The sequence below is a fragment of the Otolemur garnettii genome, unplaced genomic scaffold (genome assembly GCF_000181295.1).
Source record: "Otolemur garnettii isolate 467f Iridium unplaced genomic scaffold, OtoGar3 scaffold00049, whole genome shotgun sequence".
Lineage (NCBI taxonomy): Eukaryota > Metazoa > Chordata > Mammalia > Primates > Galagidae > Otolemur > Otolemur garnettii.
In genome coordinates, this window is record NW_003852444.1 from 2385004 (window position 1) to 2402206 (window position 17203).

The 17203-nt window shown below is 51.1% G+C and overlaps 1 protein-coding gene across 1 annotated transcript; it reads left to right on the plus strand.

Moving 5' to 3' along the window:
- The first annotated feature begins 2019 nt into the window (after positions 1 to 2019).
- Positions 2020 to 16696, plus strand: TRPV6 (transient receptor potential cation channel subfamily V member 6). The gene is made up of 15 exons (XM_003791552.1): positions 2020 to 2366; positions 10340 to 10437; positions 10561 to 10683; positions 11031 to 11168; positions 11403 to 11501; positions 11642 to 11817; positions 12267 to 12413; positions 12491 to 12703; positions 12949 to 13035; positions 13135 to 13211; positions 13426 to 13591; positions 13910 to 13976; positions 14356 to 14624; positions 15927 to 16033; positions 16350 to 16696. Exons 1-15 carry the CDS (start codon positions 2239 to 2241, stop codon positions 16630 to 16632), a joined length of 2178 nt encoding a protein of 725 aa, XP_003791600.1. The 5' UTR covers positions 2020 to 2238; the 3' UTR covers positions 16633 to 16696.
- The last annotated feature ends 507 nt before the right edge of the window (positions 16697 to 17203 follow it).

Below are 17203 nucleotides of genomic sequence, written 5' to 3' on the forward strand. Positions count from 1 at the left end.
CAGCTGCTGTGTTTGCTCAGGGCTGTGTGGCCTGGCCCCCGGCCCGGCAGCAGCACACAAGCCGCTTTCCTTTTGAAGCGGCCCCTCTACTTCGCATCCCGCTCTGCGTGCCCCACACCTGAGACACCTGAGACTGCCCACACCACACACGCCATGTACCCCACATGCACATACGTGCCTTTAACATACAGCACACATCACACGCCACGTGCACTCTGCAGACACACACATGTACAACACACACACCCACATCACACGTTCTGTCATAGACACCACATACACACGCCACACACACACATACACATACCACATTCACCACATACACACACCACACCACAACATACATATTCATACACGAGACACACCACGTACACCAGATATATCACACACGACACATACATTACACCCCCCCACAGCATACATGAACAACATATCACATACCTCACATGACACACACATACAACACACACCACATGCACCACACACACATATAACACACCTGTATCACACACAATCGCCACATATACACACAACACATACATACTATGCACACCACTCACACAACACACAGGTACACACTTGCTGTCCACATACCACCCACACACTCACACACCCGCTCCCTGGACCATCCTACTCTGAATCAGAGACAGGAAAACACTGAGTTGGGAGCTAAGTAGCTAACCCCTACGCCTGTCTCTGATCACCCGGCAAGATCACCCGGCAGCTGCAGCCCTGCTGGGCATCCCTGGCTGGTGGCAGGGGCAAACTAGAACCTCTGCTTCTTTCCAGCAGGAAAGGCGAGCTACAGGACTTTTAGGATGGCTTCCACCAAGTTCCGTGCTGAGGAGGACAGGCTTGTGCTGTGGAGTGTCACTCCTTGGCATCACTGTGCTGGTCACTTTGCCTCTGCCGAGCTCTGTGCCCGCTGGGTGAGTGCGTGTGGCAGGAGAAAGAGGGTGGGCTCAGAGTTGAAGTGTACTTGAATCTTGTCTCTGCCACCTCTGCCACCTCTGTGACTTGGGAGATTTACTTTACTGCTAACACCTGTCTCACAGGTTTGCTGTGGGTTTACGTGGGAACTCAGGTCAATGGCCCAACACACCATAGGAAATGAATAAATGCTTCCTCCCCTGGAAGGTTGACAAATAAAATATTTGGACAATTTGGAACTTATTTACACTAAAGAAATTCTTTGCTGCTTACCTAAAATACAAATGTGAGTGGCTGCCCTGTATTTCTCTGGCACCCACCATGTCTGTGTCACTGAAGTGGATCTCTAGGGCTCCAGAGAAGGGGTCTGTCTGCCTGCCTACAGCTACATTTTATGCACTGGCTGGAGATCTAAGAGTGGATTTTACATCTTGTTAAAAAAACAAGCAATGATAAAAAAAAAAAGAAAGAAAAAACATTAGAGACTATATTGGCTTGCAAATCCTGAAATAATTTACATGTGCTGTCTGGTCCTTTCCAGAAAATGTTTGCTGATCTGAAGTTGGTGGGAGGAGAGTTTGGGAGAACTAGGGATTTTCACTCTCTGTGTACCAATTCTGGGCCAGGCAAGGGATCAAAGTGGCAGAGCGGAGAAAATTCAGGTCTCTGGGACATAAGCAGGGGGAAGCCCAGACAGTGGAGAGGAAAGAGGTGGCCGAGAAGGCAGAGTGAGGACATGGGGCACATACACGGGCCCTTCCAGCCTGGGAATGACTGCCCTGACTGACTCTTCCCCCTGCCCTTGATGTCTGGAGCCTCTCAGGCTATCCTGACCTGTCCAGGCCTTTCCAGAGGTCACCCCAAGTCCTGGCCAATCTCTTTGGAGGCCTTCCCTACCCAGCAGTGACGGGCTTGGAGGCAAGGAGCCAGGCCTAGGTGGAGAGAGAATTGGGGTTGACGCAAGGCCCCCATAGTAGGCAGGTCTGTGGCCTGTCTCTTTAAATCTCAGGTAATTTGGGAGGAGGGAGGGAGTGTCTGCAGCTCCTGCTCACTCCCAGCAGCAGCTCCACAGGCGAGCCCAGCAGAGTCCTGGCTGGCTCTGCTGAGTGTAACAAACCCAGAGCCCTCTCCAGACTGGCTGGGGCGGCCACCAGGAGACTCCCAGGGAACTCAGCCCGGAGGTGGGAGACGGGACCTCTACAGAGAGAAGACAGGCCGGCCCTTGGGGGAGCCGATGTGGCCCCAAGACTGAGTTCAGTCAGGCTCTGGCCTTGGCCTCAGTCCCCCAAGGAGCCGGCCCTACACCCCATGGGGTTATCACTGCCCAAGGAGAAGGGGCTAATTCTCTGCCTGTGGAGCAAGTTCTGTAGATGGTTCCAGAGACAAGAATCCTGGGCTCAGAGCCGAGATGAGCAGAACCTTCTGCAGCAGAAGAGGTAAGCCGCCCTCGGTCTGCTCCCAGCCCTGGCCTGCGATGCCCCCATCACCCTCTCTCACCTCCTGTTTGGCACCTTTTTGTTGGGCTGAACAAACTCCGCTTCCAGGCCTGGACTGGCTCCCTGGGAGAATTTTGTCTCAAGAGTTTTCAAGAGCCTTGGCCTATGGGGCTAAGTGCCCCAGATGCCAAGTGAGAGAGGAGGGGGTGGAGAGGAGCACAGGTGTTCACTATCACTCAGATCCAATTCAGTCCTGCCAGCCTCTCATGAGCATCTCTCAGGGCCTGGCATGGGGATGGCATCACAGCCCCTGATCCCAGAGGTGCTGGCAAGTCAGGACGGTGCCTGTGCGTCTCTACACCCAGCCTCTACAACAGTCTCTCTGGCAGAAGCACATAGGATACACACGTATGCGAGCAAGAATGAATGAACAGCTGAATGAAGGAGGTGAGGAGAGAGAACCGCAGACACTAATAAGCACACAACAGGACACAATGGGAGGAGCAGTTACCATTCCTATGCATTTGTCTCGCCAGGCATCCACCAAGGCCCTGCTGTCTGCCAGGCGCTGGGAGCCTAGGAGGGAAGACCAGCAAAGCTCTTTGGGGAGTGGAGGGAGGGGTGTGGGAGAGCTACCAACATACCAGATGTGCTCAGGACTGGGGTTACCCAAACCCTTCTTAACATTGGGGAAGTCGAGCAGCCCTAAAGTCCGAGCCATAGGGAAATCTCACTTGCTGCTTCTCGCCCACCAAAACTTCCCTCGGCTCTTTGGTATTTCCCCCACTGCAGCATCTTAGGGTTAGGAGCAGAAGAGGAGGGGGAATCCCTGGAACCAGGCCGGCCCTGTGTGCAGTCTCCGTATCCCAGTCTCTAGTGGATCTCTCCAGCTAGCTGGTGGCAGCTAGAAGGAAGTCCTACCTGCTGGGGCTTTCCCTGGGGGCACCTAAGGAGCCAGGTGCTGTGTCCCTTCAGGAGGAAAGCATGGGGGTGACGGTGGGGTGGAGGTTGTGTCTCAGGATTTGTCTCAGTCTCCAAAACAGAGGCCTGCCTGTCCTGACCAGGAGGCTGCCTGGGGCCCTTGTGTTTTCTTTTGTTCTAGAACTAGGGCTGGAGATGTGTTCCTTCTGTGAGTTGTGGCTTCCTGTCTCTCACATTAGCCACCCACCTCTCCCTGCAGGTCTGGGAGAACTGGGACTGGGGTACATGTCTGGCTGGTGACGTCTTAGGGCAACAGAATGGCATTGTTGTTAGAGAATAGGTGTCACCGGCTCCACTCATGCTTCTCCCACTCTTAGGACCCCCAGGGCTGGGGAAGCTAGGCACAGAGCACAAAAGGCCAGCACTGGCAAGGGGTGTTGCAGGTGCCCTGTGTGCTGATGTCAGGGGAGGACAAAGTGGAAGCCCTGGGTGGGAGGACAGACTTCAGGCATCTTATCTGCTCATGAACTTCTTCAGACCTTAGGAGGAGGAACTCCTCTGTTGTCCTAATGCCATCATTTTGGCCATCCCCCTTCATTCCCTGACTTTCCCATCTGCTTTCACAGTTTCTTAGCCCTCTTCTTTTGGGTTGGACACCGTGTGCCCAGGACACTGGGGGTACTGACTCCTCTGTGGGTTGGCACTTCCCAGAAGGACACTGACAGTGCCTGGCCTGGGAGTTTCCTCATCTGTGCAGTCAATCAGACAAAGCAAAGACATGAGGGCAGCTAGTTGACTCTGGGATGGCCACGGAAGTAGGAACAGTATGGACAGGAGAGGGGTGGGCTGCCCTAAGCAAGGAGCAGGTGATGGATTGAAAGCCAGCACTGTGCTAGTATGGCCACTTGCTTGGTTTTCTATAATCCCAAAGGAGCCCCTAGGAGGAAGGCCCTGCTATGACCATAAGAATGGGGCCATAGAAATTAGAACTGTGTTAAGGGACACTCAAGGATCTTGGGATGGAGTCAGATAGGATTCTGAGGAAGAGGATCATCGAGTAAGAAGGGAAGACATTAAGGTTTCTCCAGGATGGTTAGGAAGGAAACTCCTCTATGTTAGCCTTTTCTTGGGTCTTAACACATAGCCTCCTCTGCTTAAATTCACATTGTTGGGATCCATGCCAAGCTTTAACTTTCTCCCATTTCTTCCAGATCATGTCTCCCTTGAGCTTGCATTTTCTCATTTTCTGTGATATTAAACATTTATTACATGTAAGATACTCCACTAGGTTTGCAGAAAATAAATGTGACACTTTCTCTGCTCTCAAGGAGCTCGTATTCCAGTAAGCCAGATCTACCAAGAGGCAAATGCTTAGGTTAAAGGTGAGCAGGGTCTAACCAAGTATTCAGGAAGCAGGGCTGCTGACAGTGTGAGAGCATGGTAGGCACTTCAGAGAGGCTGCAGACGCACCCTCCTACCCCATGCTGGTGCTTAACCTCCCCAAGGAGCAGCATGGAGGATGCTGTGTGATTACAGAGCGCATGCTAGGCACTTCACAGAGGCTGCGGATGCACCCTCCTACCCCATGCTAGTGCTTAACCTCCCCAAGGAGCAACAAGGCTGTGGATGCTGAGTGATCATATAGGCACCTGGGTGGACATGTGGGAATTGATCTGTCTGCAAAAAATAAGCCCTGTGATCTCTGGTGCACTGGGCATGCTGCCTCAGTAAACTCATACCACACATAAAAGGATTCTCAGCAGTTAGAAGGCGGTGGCCTGGCTCAGAGTCTCTAAATAGCCACTTTCCCTGGGGCTTTGGCTTCTTCATCCCATGGCCATGAACCTGCACTGGAGGGAGGTGACCCACAGGAGCCCAGCCTATGCCTCCTGCCCACACATGACTGCTCCTTCCCTCATCTGTGGCCACTGCTTAGGCCTGTCCCCCACCCCCCAAGAAGAAGCAGGAGGAGCCAAAAAACTAGAAGAACCACATAATTTAGTGGTAAGAGTCCAGGGCTAGATTCTTGGCCAAGTATCCTTGCCTTTAACTCTGTGTGATCTTATAGCAATAATTTGGCCATGCTGTCTCAGTTTTCTTTTCTGAAACATGGGAGAATTATTCAGTCCACGTCAGAAAGTTGTAAGGAACAGCAGTACTAAAAAGTGAGGTGGAAAAGATGGGCGTTATAGGGGCTGTGAACCCTCTCTGAATAAAAATGTGCCCACCCAGAATGGTCTGCAGGCAGGGGACAGGGCGTGCACCACCCCACCTTGCCCCCAGGGCATGCTCATGATTCTGAGTCTGAGAGGGTGTTTATCGAGAAACCAATGAGCCTGGTGCATGTCCCGTGGTCCCCTGTGTCTTCTCAAACCCTCCTCTGACCCTAAAAAACACAGAGAACAGAAACTTGGTAAAAAGAAGTGTCAAAATGGGTCCCCCCCAAAACAAACAAACAAACAAAAAAAAATGGGTCCCCTTCCGGCTCTGCCTCTGACTTGCTTGGACAAGTCATGTTAGGGCTCCAGGCCTCTTTCTCTGATACAGGAGCTGATTAGACTCAATTTCTGAGGACATCCTGGCTCTAAAATTATGATCTGAACTTTTCTGAAGACTTTTTTGATCCTGCCTTGTTTCTCAGCAACGAAAAACAAGATTTGACTTACGGGCACAGCACACATGGCGAACACACCCAAGAGGACACAGGATCAGCAGCGGGTGTGAGGCCACCAGGAAAGGAGAAGGCAGCTATCCTCACTTGGTGGCCCAGAGATGGCTTCCAGGGACAGATGACTGATTTGTTTACTCAACAAAAAGTTATGATAGATTTTGTGCCAGGAACCCTATAGTCAGATTTCCACCTGTCTAACATTGGATTGACTGTTCAGTTTTATAATTAATTGCCCAGTAAAACAAAACATACAAGAACCTGAAAATGCCTTTTCTATTGTTATAATTTTAGATCTGCTTTATAATTTCTTTATGCTACTTAATCAGTGGGAGTTTAAAAGCTTCACCTTTTGCTTCTCCTTTAGTTAAGTACTTAATGATCCATAAGAAAATACTTTTTATGTATAGGGATGTTTTAATTCTTTTTAGTGTGAAGAATATTTTTTCTAAAATAGATTATGAATAACTGCACCTACGAATTGGGGTTTCTCCTCCTTGCAATACCAACATTTTGGGCAGGATAATTATGGTTGGGGAGTGGGGGGCCTGACTAATGCACAATGTTTAGCAACGTCCTTGTCCTTTTCTCCCCCGTTGTGATCTAAACTCTTGTGGGCTGTGAAAAAAATTCCTTGTGCCCCAAGCACAGGAATCCTTGGCTAAGTCTGCTCTGCACACCTCCTTTGTGGGGCCCCAGTGCAGCCAGGTGTTTGGGACTCAGCCTCTCTGCCAAGAATGCTAGTTGGGGCTCTCTCTGCTGTCCCCTTCTGGCTGTCAGATGTTATTGCAAGTAATGGCTCTGTCTTAAATCCTATCCACACTCCATCTGCCCTCCTTGGTGGTGGAATTCTGGTGGTTGCAGCCAAAAGAAGCCAGTTCTGTACAAACCTTGGTGGGTTGTGTCATAAACTAATTCTTTACCCAGGGTATGGGTAAGACCAACTTTCCAGATAAAATAGGACACTCAGTTTAATTGCATTTCAGATAAATAATAGTTATTACAAAGATGTTCAAATATTGCATGGGATATAACTTTAGCTACACTGAAAATAAAGTTTTGTGTCCAATATTCAAGTTTTACTGAGCATGCTGTACTTTTTTCGGTAAATATGGCACCTTTAGATCTGATAGTAGCCCACTAAGGTCAGTAGAGGGTAGAAAAGGTTTATATAGAAAATGGGGGGCTTTGGGGGGACATTTATGGGCTTTAGGGATGTTTAGGGACTCAAGGAAAGTCTCTGGACCTGCCACTGACTACACCACCACTCATCTGTTAGGGGGAAGGGAGCTCTAAAAATTCTGTGCTTGGTCAAGGCACCCCTTTGAATCCATTTCTAGATTTTCCGTTAACTTTTTATACATTTGATCAAAATAGGGCGTAAAACTGAAAGCTAATTGGAGGAGGGCAGGGAAGAGGTACAAAGATGAGTAAGCGCTGGTCTCTGTCAGCTACATAGGCAGGGTGTCCAACTGTTTTTCTTTTTCTGCTGCACATCAGAAGAATAAGAGTTTTCTTGGGCTACACAGCAAATGCACAAACACAAATGAAAGCTGAGGAGCCAAAAGAGGTCTGTGCATAGTTTTCATGGTATCTGACACCACAGATAAGTAACAGAAGTCCTCACAAAATCAACATGTGGTGGGGGGGTGCAGGTTAGACACCCCCAGAAGGAAAAGATAGGTACTAGTTACAGCACACAGTGGAAGGTCCCAAAACAAAACTAAGGCCAAAGGAGAAACTTCTTGAGGAGGATGTGTGTGTTGAGGGAAGTTCTCTTTCCTTCCCCCCATTTGGTGCTGGCTCAGGGATACCTGTGGAGGAGAAGTCTGGGGGCCAAGTGTTGGGGAGGTGGAGAAGGCAGTGCAGGAAGCTTGTTTTGTAGCTGCATGTGCATGCCAGGCAGGCACTTAGAGGATGTGTTTGCTTCAGGGTGGCGCAAGGGCTGTCTGATGGGGGATAATAAGGAGGAGAGCAAGGCCAAACCACCTCCTGGCATTGCTACTGACTCCTTCCTTCCACAGGTAGTGTCAGTGTACACCTAGTCTATACGGGCGTGTCTGTGGGTACAGGGAGTGCAGAATAAACAGGAGGAAGGAGAAGAGTGTGCTCTGCAGAGCTGAGGCATGTCGTGAAACCCAAAGCCAGATGGAAAGAGTGGAAGGTCATTGCAGAAAGATCATAAAGGGTCTCCATGTTCCTCACCCTTGGGCATTTAGAGACCCATCGGGCTTTTGTAAGTTGTGATTTAGAAAGGTTGTCTCAGCAGCACAGAGAAGAATGGAAGGGGGGCAGACAGGATGCAGGGAAACTAGCTAAGAGATTTTGCTAATCCTGGGCTAGAGAATGAGGATGTGAATTAAGGAAGGTCAGTAGGGGAAAGGAGGTAGGGACTGAATGGAGAGAGAGCTTTACATACTGAGTGGACAGGGTCTGATGGCTATCCGTGTGACACGCAGAGGACAGCTGGGTTGTTGTGCCAGTGCTCAGCTGACTCCTCTCCTCTCTGATGGTCCTCCCATCCCCACTCTGGAGAAGATTTCTTGCTACTTCATCACTTCAGGATGTGAGCCCCTGTCTGTGTCTTTTTGTAGGTCACATAATTGGCCATCTATGGATAAATAGGGTTATTTCATTCACTCTCACAGAAAGACCAAATGACTCCCGGCTGAGAGAGAAAATTGAATCAAAGTGACCCATGTATCTTAGTTGGACTAAGTTTTGATTTGGAAAGAGATTTTTAGTTCATTGTAGGAATAAGACTAGAGAGATGAGCTAATCAGAGAAGATTGTTTTGCCTAAAATAAGTGAGATGTGGATAATAAGTAAGGAGAAACAATAATTTAACTTAGGGAGCAAAACCAAAAAGGATCCATGAATCCAAAACTGGATAAACTCGAGAAGGGTCAGAGGGCAGAATGGGAACATTCAGACAGGTCCACATGAAATTCAATAAATGACTCCCTAAATTGGATTCTCTCTTTTTCTCTGCCTCTGCTATTCCTGTCCGTAGTTTGTGCCTTCATAGGTGCTAATGGCCAAAATAAAGTAGCACTTAAGGACCTCTAGATGACCAGTCTAAGGACAATGGAAAATATTGCTTCTCAAACCTTAATGTGAGCTATCTGAAATGGAGCTCCCTGAATGTGCCTCTAATTGATGGCCACAGGTTTACACATGCAGGGAACATACTCAAATGCTTGCTGGCTTGAACAATGCCTCTTAAATTTTCACGTGCACAGAAATCAGCAGGGGAATCTCCTTACTGCACATTCTGATTTGCTAGGTCAAAGGATGGCTCTGAGAGTTTACATTTCTTTTTTTTTTTTTTTTTTTTGAGACAGAGCCTCAAGCTATCCCCCTGGGTAGAGTGCCATGGCATCACGCTCACAGCAACCTCCAACTCCTGGGCTCAAGCGAGTGTCCTGCCTTTGCCTCCCAAGTAGCTGGGACCACAGGCGCCCGCCACAACGCCTGGCCATTTTTTTTTGGTTGCAGCCATCATTGTTGTTTGGCGGGCCCGGGCTGGGGATTCGAACCCGCCACCTTAGGTGTATGTGGCTGGCGCCTTAGCCGATTGAGCCACAGGCGCCGAGCCGAGTTTACATTTCTTATGAGGGCTCATGTGATACTGACACTCCAGGGGTCTACCTTGTGAAGGATGGCCATGGAGATTAAGATGTAAGAAGCAAGGAGAGAAAGGAAGAAAGAGAGAGAGAGAGAGTAAATGAGTAAATGAATAAGTAACTGAATGAATGACCAGGAGGCAGGGAAGCCCAGAGCCAGGCTTGTTCTTATAGGCCATTGTTCCTTTTGGACTGAGCCCTGAAGATATTACTGGAGGGATGAAAGCACCAGGACTGAGGGTTTAGCTGAGGTTGAGTCAGCAGAGGCCACAGGAGGAAATCGGCTGGCCTCTACATATCAACTTCCTCCACAAATAGGAGAGGGAACTCCCTGCACCCCTAATCTGTGCCAAACTAGGCTTATCCTGCAGGGCAATCTCAGGGCAACTGGTGAGGCTAAAACAGGACCGCTCCAGGGGTCAACCAGTCAGGAAGTGAATAGATGTTTAAGTAAAACTCTCTTTGCCTGGAATACACAGAGGATGTGTTCACACATTGTACATTCCCATCCCAGCACCCCAGGGAATAGGAAACAGTCATAGACAATCATTCATGTAAGCTAAATGGGCAAAAAAGTAGGTTTGTATTGACTGGCTATGTTCAAAGACATCAGGCCACCTGCACCCTTCACAGGCCTGCCTGCCATGATCAAGAACCTTGGGGTTCACTGCTGCCGGGGTACACATGTCTGTGTAGGCTCCAGCACCCCAACTGGGCATGCTCGCCACTGCCACTTTTCTCACCCCTTTCCCTTGTAGGATCTGGGAGTCTCCTTTCCTTCTAGCTGCCAAAGAGAATGATGTCCAGGCTCTGCACAAGATGCTCAAGTATAACGCCTGTGAGGTGCACCAGAGAGGTACAGAGCAGACGCGCTAACACCAGGGCTGCCCAAGAGACCCCAGACCTTGTGCTGCAGATTCCTGACACTGTATTGTCCCCATTTCCCACCCCATGTGACCCTTCTTTCTATAAATGATAGGAGCCATGGGGGAGACAGCACTGCATGTAGCAGCCCTCTATGACAACGTGGAGGCCGCCATTGTGCTGATAGAAGCTGCCCCTGAGCTGGTCTTTGAGCCCATGACATCGGAGCTGTATGAGGGTGAGGGGCCCAGGGCCACCATGGAGGGCAGCAGTGACCTGCTGGATATTGCATCAGTCTCTGTGGCATATATTTGGGGGACGTCAGAGGCAGGGATCTGTTCCCTAGTCTTTATTCCTTTCTCTGTCTCCCTTCTTCCTTGTCAGTTCTGACTCTGAAATGCCAGGGGTCCCGAGAAGGGAAAGACACAGGGAGCAGCTGGGTACCCTAGGAACCCTGAGCACCCCAGGGCTCCCCATGCAAAATTCCAGGCTTCCCCTGGGGTAAGACGACCACAGGTATACATGGAAGGGACACCATCAGGATCCTGGGGACAGTCCTGTGACTGCTGACTGTCTCTGGGCCAGGTCAGACTGCACTGCACATCGCTGTTGTGAACCAGAACGTGAACCTGGTGCGAGCCCTTCTGAATCACGGGGCCAGTGTCTCTGCCAGAGCTACGGGCACCGCCTTCCGCCGCAGTCCCCGTAACCTCATTTACTTCGGTGAGAGCAGGGCCAGGCTGGGAGGATGGGAAGGCCGAGAGGTGGCCAAGGGCAGCTGTCTGGAGCTTAATTAGGCTGGAGGTCAATCCCTCCACAGTCCTTCCTCTGGTTCTGCCAGACAAGTGTCCCCAGACCCTGAGCTGAGGTGCGTCGGGAGAGGAGGCATTTGGGGGAGACAGCCCCTCCCACTCACTGTCCTGTGCTATCCTGCCATGGTACCCTGTGTGTTCCCAGGGGAGCACCCTCTGTCTTTTGCTGCCTGTGTGGGCAGTGAGGAGATTGTGCGGCTTCTCATTGAGCATGGAGCTGACATCCGGGCCCAGGACTCCTTGGGTAAGAGCTAGGATAGAGAGGGCAGCCAGGCTGTAGGTGGAGGGATGGGGAAGGCTGGGACCTCAGGCCCACCCTAGGTGGGGATGGGGACATCAGGGACTTTGGGCCAATGGCCCCATGATGCCCGTGTCCTCCTCCAGGAAACACGGTGTTGCACATCCTCGTTCTCCAGCCCAACAAAACCTTTGCCTGTCAGATGTACAACCTGCTGCTCTCCTATGATGGCCGTGGAGACCACCTGCAGCCCTTGGACACTGTGCCCAACCACCAAGGCCTCACCCCCTTCAAGCTGTCCGGAGTGGAGGGAAACACTGTGGTGAGAGATGCCCCCTTGCCTGCGTCACCCTATCCTTCTGACTTCAGAAACAAATAGCTCTGAACACACACTCCTGGCAGTTAGGGCAGTAGCTGTTCAGACTGGGATTTTCCTCTCAACCCCTGTCTCTCTTGTCCCCTATTCCCTTTCTACCCTACAGATCTAGATCTCATGTTGGTAGGCCATAATGCCCCAGCCTACCTTCCCTATCCATCCCAGAGTGTCTGTCCTCCAGCCTGTCACCTTCCTTTCCCAGGCTCCTGAGAGAGGCCTGGGGGAGGGGGCCAGCGAATCAGAGTGACGTGGGTTCTTCCAGCTCCAATGGCTGTGGCCACTGTGGGAAGTGGACCCACCCCTTCCAGGGCTGTTGTCCTCCTGGCACACCTCGCACCTGTGCCCTCGGACTGTCCTCTTTGCTTGCCCCTCCTGAACTCTCCACACTCCCTCAGATGTTCCAGCACCTGATGCAGAAGCGGAAGCACATCCAGTGGACGTATGGGCCACTGACTTCCACCCTCTATGACCTCACGGAGATCGACTCCTCAGGATGCGAGCAGTCCCTGCTGGAACTTATCGTCACCACCAAGAAGCGGGAGGTAGGGGTCATTAGGGCCACTGCACCAATGGGGATGCTGGAACCTCTGAGCCACCTGCTCTCTTCCCCCTCCCTCAGGCTCGCCAGATCCTGGACCAGACACCAGTGAAGGAGCTAGTGAGCCTCAAGTGGCGCAGGTACGGGCGGCCGTACCTCTGTGTGCTGGGGGCCATCTACCTTCTCTACATCATCTGCTTCACCATGTGCTGCGTCTACCGCCCCCTCAAGTCCAGGACCACCAACCGCACCAGCACTAGGGACAACACTCTACTGCAGCAGAAGCTACTCCAGGTGATGCCCTGGGTGCAGGGCAAGGCATGACTCTCCGCTCTTTCTCAGACATTTCTCCCCTCACTCTGACATCAGATACCCACAGAGACATACACACACTCTTACTGCTGTAAGAGCAGAGTCTGAGAACAGCTCAACCTAATGGGCTGAAAAGGACCTGATGGGGCTGATGACCCTGGGAATCAGGAGCACACAGGGCAGATGCTGGAACCCTGAGTGCTTTGATCATCCTTTTCCTCCCTCAGGAAGCCTACGTGACTCCCATGGATGACATTCGGCTGGTGGGGGAGCTTGTGACCATCCTTGGGGCTCTGATCATCCTGCTGATAGAGGTGAGGTGTGGTTGGGATCAGGGGTGAGGCTGTCTGCCTCAGGAGCCAGCCAGAGCTCTGGTCTACAAGTGTCTGTGTGTCTCCCTGTATTCTCTCCAGATTCCAGACATCTTCAAGATGGGGGTCACTCGCTTCTTTGGACAGACCATCCTTGGGGGGCCATTTCATGTTCTCATGTGAGTCTTCTTTTCCCAGCCCCATCCCTTCCCGCAGCAGGGCTCCAGCTTCTTTTCGTGAGCCTGGCCTCTGCAGTGATGCATGTATGACCCTGTGTTCTGAGTGTGCAAAGACTCAATCTGAGTGTGTGGGTACCTTCCAATTTCACTCTTGCTATCAAGTCTCCAGGATCATCCAGCCCTCCTCTTCTCACCCCATCTGCTCTCTCCCCAGCATCACCTATGCCTTGCTTGTGCTGGTGACCATGGTGATGCGGATCACTAACACCAACGGAGAGGTGGTGCCCATGTCCTTGGCCCTGGTGCTGGGCTGGTGCAACGTCATGTACTTCGCCCGAGGATTCCAGATGCTGGGCCCCTTCACCATCATGATCCAGAAGGTCAGTGCCTTACCCTCAAGTTTCCTAGAGAAAGGTCCCAGAGCAGAGGGTCAGCAAACAGTTCTGTAAAGGGCCAAATAGTAAACATTCTAGGTTTTGCAATCCACACCCCGTCTTGTGTCATATTCTTTTTTAACAATCCTTTAAAAATGTGTAGTAAAAATCCTTTTTTGTTCAAGAACCATACCAAGTCAGGTCAGGTGGGTTTGGACTAATGGTCATAGTTTGCCAACACCTGCCTAGATTTATCAGAGATCAGATAGGGCAATGATTTAGGGAACACGTGGAGATGTTCTTTCTGCCTCCTCCTTCCTCCAGATGATTTTTGGTGATCTAATGCGATTCTGCTGGCTGATGGCTGTGGTCATCCTGGGCTTTGCTTCAGGTAAATCATCTGTCCAGCATGGGAGAAATGGGAGGGAGAGGTTGAGGGGACCTAGAGAGCACAGAAGGTCTATGGCTGACCTTGGGGAAGGGAGAGAAGGCAGAGCTTGGAGAAATCTATACGATGTCTGCAGATGGCACATGCCCCAGAGGTGAGAGGAAACTGGGAATGTAAGGAAGAGGTGGCTCTTAAGATCAGAAGCATGAGGCTTGTAGAAAATAATGGACCCTAAGACCCCAAAGTGTTGGGTATCTGGGGGGTTGGAATGGTGATACCGGAGATAAGAGGGAATAGAACCCAAATGGGCAGCAATGATCTGGGTGTGGGCAAGTCATCTATATGGTTGCCATGGTAACCCTCACCCTCTTGGGTGGAGCAGCCTTCTATGTCATCTTCCAGACAGAGGACCCCACCGAGCTGGGCCACTTCTACGATTACCCCATGGCCCTGTATAGCACCTTTGAACTGTTCCTCACTATCATCGATGGCCCTGCCAACTACAGTGTGGATCTGCCCTTCATGTATAGCATCACCTATGCCGCCTTCGCCATCATTGCCACACTGCTCATGCTCAACCTTCTCATCGCCATGATGGGAGACACGCACTGGCGAGTGGCTCATGAGCGGGATGAGCTCTGGAGGGCACAGGTGAGTCCCTGGGGCTGACAGCAGGGGGGGTGTCATGGCTTTCCTCCCGATGAATGAGTCAAACTAGGATAGAGGCAGGGTATTTTGACCCTACATATGCTTGGAAAGTTGTTGCACACTATATAAAATCATGCAAGGGGTACAGAAGAGTTAGATGAGTAATGCAACTGAGCAATACTAGAATCACCGGAAAAAATTCAGATTTCTCAGCAATTAAAACCTCAGTCTTTTCTGGAATAACCAACAAGAAATAAAAGTAACAGTGGCCACAATTACATTCAGTAAAATTTGTTTCCTAATAAAACCCAGAGTATCAAGTCTTCTTGGTAACAGTTAAGTCTGTGAAATTTGACCCAGAAAAACTAGATGTTAAAAATAATACCACAAAAACTTCCTATAGTAGCAAAAGCTACCCTTAGTCAGATCATCATGATAGAGATAACCATTAGATAAATCAAATCCTCATTAATAATTGTGTACGTAGAAGGTAATTTGTCTCAAAATATTAATTTCAGCAAAATAAAAATGAAAATCCCCCAAACAGGGAGGCAATTTAATTGTGCTGTGTAGAAAGTGAAATACAAACTAAGCTAGCTAAATGGGGTGTTTTCAGGAAAATATTTTTCCATAAACATATATTGACATCCTAAGTGGGATGCTATTAAGAGGCCTTTATATCTGTGGGGTCAGAATCTCTAAGAGCGCTTAAGCCTCCTTTGCTCTAGTACAGGTTCCCCTCGGAACAGGTGTCTCTGCCTCCTGCATCCTGTCTGAGTCCAACCTGTATCCCTACTGCATCCTGCCTTCACCCCCTCCTGCATCCCTCCAAGCTCCCATGTACCTCCTGTACATGAATCTCTCTGCCTTTCCCGTACATCCTGCCTATATTCCCCCTGCAGCCCCTCAGCTCTGCCCTGCAATCTCACATGCACCCCCTGCATCTCCTACACATCCCGCCTGCATTCTCCTGATTCCCTCCTGCACCCTTCCTACATCCCACCTGCATTCTGCCTGCATGCCACCTACTTCTTGCCTGGCTTTGCCATTGATGTCATTGAGTGAAGAATTGTGGGGCTCAAGTCCCATCAATTCTCTCCCACAGGAGAGGATCAACAAAGTTCACACTACCTTCAAGATAAGGGGTGTTGTTCTTCATCCCTGGGAAACCATGAGCTCCAGGGCTTCCTGTTGCTAAGCTGCTGTAACCCCCCCACCCCACCGCACCCTGACTCCTTCTACAGCTCTCATCTCTCAGTGTACGCCCAGCTTCATCTCTGACTTTCCCTCTGTTCCCACGCGCAGGTTGTGGCCACCACAGTGATGCTGGAGCGGAAGCTGCCTCGTTGCCTGTGGCCACGCTCTGGGATCTGTGGGCGCGAGTACGGCCTGGGGGACCGCTGGTTCTTGAGGTGAGTGACCAGGGAGTGGTTGTCCCCTGAGGTGGCGCAGTCTGTGTAGTGTTCCCAGGCACTCTACCCTCTGATTGAGCTGCTGAGAAAGGGCCCCACTAGGAGCTTGGACCCCTCAGAGCATCTCTAGAGCTAGGGACCAGATCCTGCTGCTTTCTGAGGCCCGGCTATGAGAGCTGGTGGCCTGGACACCCACACTGGCCACAGAGAAGGGAAAAGGCAGCAGTGGTGGGGCCAGGGCTAGACAAGCCTCTGTCTTGGACATGCTCTTGCATTCCTGGCTGCCCCTCAAGCCACCCCCCACAATGCTCCACAGGGTGGAAGACAGGCAGGACCTCAATCGGCAGCGGATCCAACGCTATGCAAAGGCCTTCCACACCCTGGGCTCCGAGGACTCGGACAAAGACTCAGTGGACAAACTCGATCTGGGCCGCCCCTCCAGCCCCCACTTGTCCCTTTCTATACCCTCAGTGTCTCGAAGTACCTCCCGCAGCAGCATCAACTGGGAGAGGCTCCGGCAGGGGACCCTGAGGAAAGACCTGCGGGGGCTGGTCAACAGGGGTCTGGAGGATGGGGACAGCTGGGAATACCAGATCTGAGGGCACACCACCTCCAGAAAGTTGCTCTCATTTTCCTGGGAGCATCAAAACAAAACCAGGACCACATGACAACCAACATATACCTAGAAGTCTAATCTCCCAAGCCCAGGAGGGAAGGGAGAGAAGCATGAGCACCAAGGAAAGTGCATGACACATGTCAGTTTGTGTATCAGGAATCAGTGCTCTGTGTTGGCATCACTGCCAGCTCCAGGGCACACAGAGCCCTGGAGTAGTGGGCCATGTTCCTGTTGTGGGAGGGGCCTCCCTGCTGACCCTTCTGCACCCACTGCTGCTCAACAAAGCACTTTAGGCTGGGCTGGCTCTCCCAGGCACCTGGTCTCCAGCCCAGTGTCATAAGAGGGAAGGGAAAGCGTCCTCTCAGGCTGTCCCACATAGGTGCAGGGCAGGCTCAGGGCTTGTCCAAGGTGTGCTTGAGAGGGAGGCTGGTGCCAGGGTGGGATGAAGCAGGGTAGAGTCTTGCCCCCTTCCACCTTCCAATAAAGTTATTTCCTGCTCCCTGCCCACTTCCCTTCTGCATCTCTGTGGTGCTGGTGCCACCTGCCCACTGCCC